Source organism: Cynara cardunculus (genome assembly GCF_001531365.2).
Source record: "Cynara cardunculus var. scolymus isolate 2C chromosome LG 1, CcrdV1, whole genome shotgun sequence".
Classification (NCBI taxonomy): Eukaryota; Viridiplantae; Streptophyta; class Magnoliopsida; order Asterales; family Asteraceae; genus Cynara; species Cynara cardunculus.
In genome coordinates, this window is record NC_037528.1 from 2442859 (window position 1) to 2449385 (window position 6527).

A 6527-nucleotide genomic window follows, 5' to 3' on the forward strand; every position below is an offset into this window, starting at 1 on the left:
TTCAAATGAGTTGGTATTATAGTATTCAAGTTCTTGATTCCAAAGGGTATGGTATGGTATGGTATGGGGTGCCATTAGGGGTCTATTAGCAAGTGGGCCACACTTTCTTTATTCTTAATCTGTGAGTGTGAAGTTGAAGTCTGTGAGTTGCTTTTTATTTGGTGTTTCTTGTTTGAGATCTTCTGGCATCAAGAAAAAGTTGAGAGCTTTACCTGTTTTTTTTGCTTTGTTTCAGCTTGAATCTGCACTTATTAGCTGCTTATTGTAACCAATTCAAAGGGAATCTTGCAATTGGGTGAACCATGGATCTTGACCATGGTAAATGTTGGGCGAATTCGAAGGTTTGCTGCTAAAGTTTTCGACTTTCTTTCTTGTAATTATCGATCGAACCATTTAGAGAACTTTTCTTGGTTTTGTTTAAATGTATTTAGAAGGATTCTTGGAGGACAACTTTGCTGTTGGCTTATCAGAGTCTCGGTGTAGTCTATGGAGACCTCAGCATTTCTCCGCTTTACGTTTACAGGAGCACGTTTGCTGAAGATATCCATCACTCGGAAACAAACGAAGAGATTTTCGGGGTTCTTTCTTTTGTTTTCTGGACTTTAACTCTCGTCCCACTTTTCAAATACGTGTTCATAGTTCTCCGAGCTGATGACAATGGTGAAGGTAAGCTTTGGGGCTCAAAGTTCATATATGGAGTACTTTTTTTTTTTGTTAATCCCACTTGATTAAAACCGTTAATTGATTAAATCTTTAGGTGGTACGTTTGCACTGTATTCATCCATTTGTCGTCATGCTAAAGTAAGCCTGTTACCGAACCGTCAAATTGCTGATGAATCGTTATCTACATATAAGCTCGACCAATCGCCAGTGAGAGAGAACAGTTCTAGAGTGAAAATGTTGCTTGAAAAGTACAAAATTTTGCATACAGCTTTACTGATCTTGGTTCTTCTCGGCACTTGTATGGTAATTGGAGACGGATTACTTACTCCCGCTATATCTGGTAACAAATATAATCTCGATAACTTTTCTTTTCTCGATGAAGTATTTTGAATTTTCTAATGATTTGCTCAACGTAATCATCATTCTCCGGTTCGCAGTTTTTTCTGCAGTTTCTGGTCTTGAGTTATCAATGTCTAAAGATCATCATCAATGTAAGCAGCTTTTTCATCATTCAGAATCTCAGATTGATTGTTGTTGTGGGGAGGGGGGGGGGACCGGTGATTTCGTCGAATCTGTGGGCTGGAAATGCATTTTTTACTTTTCAAAAATCATTTTTCGGGTTACTGTGGGTGTTCGGGCCCGCTTGTATACACCCAACCCTTAAGTTAACAATAAGACAAACCTTGTGACGGGTTTTGAACCGGTCCGAAGGTCTTACTGGTTGACTTACACATCAATAATTCTTGGTTACAGATGCGGTGATTCCAATTACTTGTTTCATATTAGTGTGCCTGTTTGCGTTACAACACTATGGCACGCATAGAGTTGGGTTCTTTTTCGCGCCCATCGTGTTTCTGTGGCTGATTTGCATCAGTGCCCTTGGTGTATACAACATCATTTACTGGAATCCACAAGTTTATCAAGCTCTTTCCCCTTATTACATGTTAAAATTCTTCAAGAAGACCAAAAAACAAGGATGGATGTCTCTGGGAGGTATTTTACTGTGCATAACAGGTAAAAAGTTCAAGTCTTTTACCATTTGATATCATTTTATGTCAGGTCTGCTTACATCTTACCCTCTGTGGACCCCATCTGAAGTGGGATATACTAAGTGTGGTCCCAAAAGTCAATGTTCATCTTTTCACTCTTTTATCCTTTATTCGTTTTTCTTTTTCTACGTGACGCGTGTAGAACGACTGATCGACTGCACTTGCAGGCTCGGAAGCAATGTTTGCCGATCTTGGCCATTTCTCGTATGCTGCAATACAGGTACATCTGGCTTGAAAACCTACATTTGGACTTTGGAACAGATTGAATTTAAATTGGTGTTTCGACACTTGGTGTTTGATGTTTTTATGGGTATTATTCCAATTCTGCCCTCGCAGATCGCTTTCACCTTTCTGGTTTATCCGGCACTCATACTTGCTTACATGGGTCAAGCGGCTTACTTATCAAGGCATCACGAGATTGATGACCAAATTGGTTATTACGTCTCGGTACCAGGTATTCGTTTGTGAATTACAGGGGTAAAAATGTAAATTAGCAAGTGGTTTTACGTGATCCCGTGTGACTGCAGAAACATTGAGGTGGCCGGTGCTTGCTATAGCCATTCTTGCTTCGGTCGTAGGAAGCCAAGCAATCATCAGCGGAACATTCTCGATCATAAACCAGAGTCTGTCACTTGGTTGTTTTCCGAGAGTCAAAGTCGTGCATACCTCCGATAAGATTCATGGTCAAATCTACATACCGGAGATCAACTGGATACTCATGATCCTATGTATTGCCGTCACCATCGGTTTCAGAGACATCAAACACTTGGGTAATGCATCAGGTACGTTCCACAAACCCTAAACCCTAAATGATAAACACTGTTCTCGAATTCCATCTGAATTTTGCAAATCTTTATGTTCGTTTTCGTCACAGGTTTGGCTGTAATGGCTGTAATGCTAGTGACCACTTGCCTCACATCTCTAGTAATCATTCTCTGTTGGCGTAAACCGCCAATTGTTGCACTCGTTTTCCTATTTTTCTTTGGTTCGATCGAGTTACTCTATTTCTCAGCTTCCTTGGTCAAGTTTCGTGAAGGTGCGTGGCTTCCGATCCTATTAGCACTCTTTCTAGTTACCATAATGTTCGTTTGGCACTACGCCAGCATCAAGAAATACGAATACGACCTTCACAATAAGGTCTCGTTAGAATGGCTACTAGCCTTGGGTCCGACTTTGGGCATTTGTCGAGTCCCGGGGATCGGGCTTGTGTTCACCGACCTAACCTCGGGCATTCCGGCTAACTTCTCGCGGTTTGTAACCAACCTTCCTGCTTTTCACCGTATCCTGGTGTTTGTCTGTGTGAAATCGGTACCTGTCCCTTTTGTCCCCCCGGACGAAAGGTATCTAGTGGGCCGTGTGGGTCCCTCCTCTCTTCGAGCTTATAGGTGCATTGTGCGTTACGGGTATCGCGATGTGCACCAGGACGTGGACTCGTTCGAGTCAGATCTTGTTAAGAGACTTGCTGATTTCATCTACTACGATTGGTGCCGACAGCAAAAGGCTAGTGATGCAGGTAAATGTTGTATATAACGAACCTTATGGCATACAAAGGCGACTGGAGCCCTTACGTTGTGGTCCCTTGCAGGTAACGAGAGTCTTGCGTCAGGTTCAGACCGGTCCTCCGGCGAGCATAGACTTGCGGTGATAGGGGACACAGAATTCTCGAGAACCGCTGGTTTTGAGGTGGAAGAAAACATGCAACAGGTAAACAATGAACTTTACTAAACAGTCATTGGTCGAACGGAATCCGGGTATGGGTAGAACCAGGCCTCCCACTTGGTCAAGCGTTCAAACCCCACCAATTGTGAAAATAACGTATATAAATAAGCAATGAACTCATGATCCGCTACTGCAGGTAAGCGTATCGTTTGGGTTCCAAACAGTCGAGTCCCTAGGGGACATTATCGAGATGAGTACACCTAAGGAGAGACGAGTTAGGTTCACCATTGACGACCATGACGAGCCTGAAAAACGAACCGATGTGCAAATGAGACAAGAACTCGAAGATCTATGGGGCGCTCAACAAAGTGGGACCGCGTTCATACTCGGGCATTCACACGTGAAAGCAAAACAAGGTTCGTCGGTTTTGAAGAGATTAGCAATTAATTTCGGGTATAATTTCTTACGAAGAAATTGCCGGGGACCCGATGTCGCGCTCAAGGTTCCTCCGGCGTCTCTGTTGGAAGTTGGCATGGTTTATGTTGTATAAACTTAGTTTTCTGTTCATAATATGAAAGGAATGGAGTTTCGAAAATTACGTACCGTAGTTCATTAGTTCAAGTCTCCTTTAGATAAATCGATGTATCAGTTTGTTGGCCATACAACCCCGGTCAACGATTTTATCAAATTTTCGATACAACATTCGTAACATTATTACTGAAACTGCATATGCGGACATACGACATTTATTCGTAACATAAACCAAATACGATCATGTTGCATGAATCATCTTGATACGTATTCCCTCAAGCACCACGAAGCTGGCGAACACGATCCTGAATCAGTTTCCTCTCCCAATCCGCCACATTTCCGAAAGCGTTCTCAGGAAGACTCTCGAAAGGTTCTTTCCCAGGATCGTTTTTAGCCAAATCATAAGTAGCGCCTCTTATCGCCTTTTTATTTGGTCCACACGGTCGTTTTGCAGTGAGCGTCTCGTATGCTGTATTCAACTTTATGTAGCACAAGTTGAGAAAGTGTTAACAGTCGTGAGTAAACAAACCAACGATCAATATAAAATTAACCAAACAAACTCAGTATATCCCATCTGAATGTGGGACGTATGGAGACCTTATCTGTACCTAAAGAGAGTAGAACAGTTGTTTTTCAAACTGATGTATAAATGTAAGGGGTAAAAGGGTAACTTACATCCATGTCATGGAACCAGAACATGTAAGCAATGGCAACAGCAGGAGCCCTGCCTAAACCAGCTGTGCAATGAACATAAACTCTTCCTTTTCCTTCTGAAATGGCCCATTCTAATGAAGAAACAGCTTTCGGTAACATGCTTCTTAAAGAATCAGGATCAAAATCTCGTGCCTGCCCGATTCATAATCCATCAGAAAAAAACATCGGTTTTCTTGATTTATCGCCTTCATTTTGTGGACCCGTCTCTGTTATCGTGAAACGGGACCCACAATACGAAATGAAGAACGAAGAAAACGTTCCTGAGTTATTTGAGATCAGAGAGATTTTGCTTACAGGCTTTCGCATATGGCGTACTCCAAGTTGTTGACATCTTTCGACTATAGACTCCAAATCTACCCCCCAATAAGCAACGTCTCCATCTTGCTGCAAGTTAAGAATGTACGCGACGTTTTGTTCCTCTTTAAGATGGTCAATATCTTCGGGTTTCTGAGGCTGTGACCCAACGATCAGATTTTCCGTTATCAGATTATAGTTCATGCCTGAAAAGACACGGAGAAGTTCCGTCAGACGTGCACCCTTTCTTCTCAATATCCGTTGGACAGTTCATTCTCTTCTCAAAGGCTCTTTTTGACAGTAATCTATACCATAACACAAACACATTCTGAAAGAAATATCTGCATGAATGCCCACCTCTTACCTGTTATACTACAGATTCCCATACTTACTGTGATGCATTATGGCATCTTCATATTTCTGTAATTGACTTTTTGACTTTTGGAGATGAAGAAACAAAGGGGGTAATGGCATCATAGGTTTATGTTAAAGCCATTTCACTTTATTCTTTCTGGATGCAAAAAGCCTTTGCAAAAGGCGAACACAATCATTTATAGAAATCCCAAAAATAGTAACAGCTTATCCGTTGATCTGAAACCCTAGCCACTAAAAACAAGTGTCATCCATCAAATACAGTAATCGAGTGTTCATCACAAGTATCAATCAAATTGGAACAAATTTCAGTATTAAGTTTAACCAGATTAATGAAGTAAATCAAGATCAAAAGAAGAGATTCAACCAACCCATCTAGAAATTCGATTGGAAACATAACCATTTCACCCAAATCCAAAATCCAAATCGAAACAATATATAGTGAGAAAGAAGAAAAAAGAAGAGAGATACAGACCAAGATCATGGTGATACTCATAAGGGTTTCTCATCATTCTCTTCATGGCCGTGTTGTAATCCTCCATTTTGTGGTTTGAAGTTTCAGGTTTCGTGCTCTGGGAGGCTCCCTCGGTCCCATTTTGTGTTGCTTTACATGAAATTGAGGTTGGTTTGAAGTAATTTGGATTGAATTGGGGTTTCTTGTTGTTGAGATTTGATAAGGGAGCTTTGATTTCGAGTGGTGAAGATGCAACCATGAAAGATGAAGAAGAAAAAGGAGCAACAGCTTTCATTTTCCCGCTATCTTCTCCTCTGTCATGTGTGTCCTCCAGTTTTTTATGGTGTTGCCAAATTCAAGAACCTTCCAATTTCCCAAAACCCTCACGTTCCTTTTCTTTTCTTGGAATTTGATTCAAATGTTCAAAATCAATTCAATATCTGGTTTAAACGAAAACGTAGTTAACTAACGAGAAGGGTGCCAAGACTAGATTTGTAATGGTCAAATCGGCTTGACCTGCCTGGGACCGTCGGAGGATCGGGACCAGGATCGGTTATGGGATCGAAAACCTGGACTGGTTGGTGTTTTTGGCAGTTTTGCGGAACCGAGACCGGTTATGGATCGGCCCGGCCCGAAAATTCAAATAATTTTATAAATAAATGTATTTTGAAATAATTTTATAATGTATTTTTATAAGACAATGTAATTTTAATTATATTAGAACGTATTTTTAAAATGTATTTAAGTGACCAAATTGTAAATTTTATAATATATTAAAAATATATATCATT

The 6527-nt window shown here is 40.9% G+C and overlaps 2 protein-coding genes across 2 annotated transcripts; one reads left to right on the top strand and one right to left on the bottom strand.

The window, feature by feature from the left end:
* The first annotated feature begins 239 nt into the window (after positions 1–239).
* On the top strand, positions 240–3969 carry LOC112512360 (potassium transporter 2-like). Its single transcript, XM_025118279.1, has 11 exons — positions 240–341; positions 432–666; positions 758–1003; positions 1101–1154; positions 1417–1677; positions 1880–1932; positions 2049–2166; positions 2240–2494; positions 2587–3225; positions 3298–3416; positions 3568–3969. The coding sequence occupies exons 1-11, from the start codon at positions 303–305 to the stop codon at positions 3919–3921; spliced, it is 2373 nt and encodes a 790-aa protein (XP_024974047.1). The 5' UTR covers positions 240–302; the 3' UTR covers positions 3922–3969.
* Positions 3970–3983: 14 nt separating this feature from the next.
* On the bottom strand, positions 3984–6155 carry LOC112512353 (phosphoglucan phosphatase LSF2, chloroplastic). Its single transcript, XM_025118268.1, has 4 exons — positions 5758–6155; positions 4911–5116; positions 4578–4748; positions 3984–4381 (listed from the first exon to the last, which is right to left on the bottom strand). The coding sequence occupies exons 1-4, from the start codon at positions 6029–6031 to the stop codon at positions 4178–4180; spliced, it is 855 nt and encodes a 284-aa protein (XP_024974036.1). The 5' UTR covers positions 6032–6155; the 3' UTR covers positions 3984–4177.
* Between the last annotated feature and the right edge of the window lie 372 nt (positions 6156–6527).

What these genes read in the sequence shown, in the direction of transcription:
- LOC112512360 (XM_025118279.1), top strand. Translation starts at nt 303, where the DNA reads ATGGATCTTGACCATGGTAAATGTTGGGCGAATTCGAAG. An exon ending in ACTTACTCCCGCTATATCTG is followed by an intron (nt 1,004 to 1,100) that starts GTAACAAATATA and finishes TCCGGTTCGCAG; the next exon opens with TTTTTTCTGCAGTTTCTGGT. An exon ending in GCAAAAGGCTAGTGATGCAG is followed by an intron (nt 3,226 to 3,297) that starts GTAAATGTTGTA and finishes GGTCCCTTGCAG; the next exon opens with GTAACGAGAGTCTTGCGTCA.
- LOC112512353 (XM_025118268.1), bottom strand. Translation starts at nt 6,031, where the DNA reads ATGAAAGCTGTTGCTCCTTTTTCTTCTTCATCTTTCATGGTTGCATCT. An exon ending in TGAGTATCACCATGATCTTG is followed by an intron (nt 5,117 to 5,757) that starts GTCTGTATCTCT and finishes GTGTCTTTTCAG; the next exon opens with GCATGAACTATAATCTGATA. An exon ending in TACGCCATATGCGAAAGCCT is followed by an intron (nt 4,749 to 4,910) that starts GTAAGCAAAATC and finishes TGAATCGGGCAG; the next exon opens with GCACGAGATTTTGATCCTGA.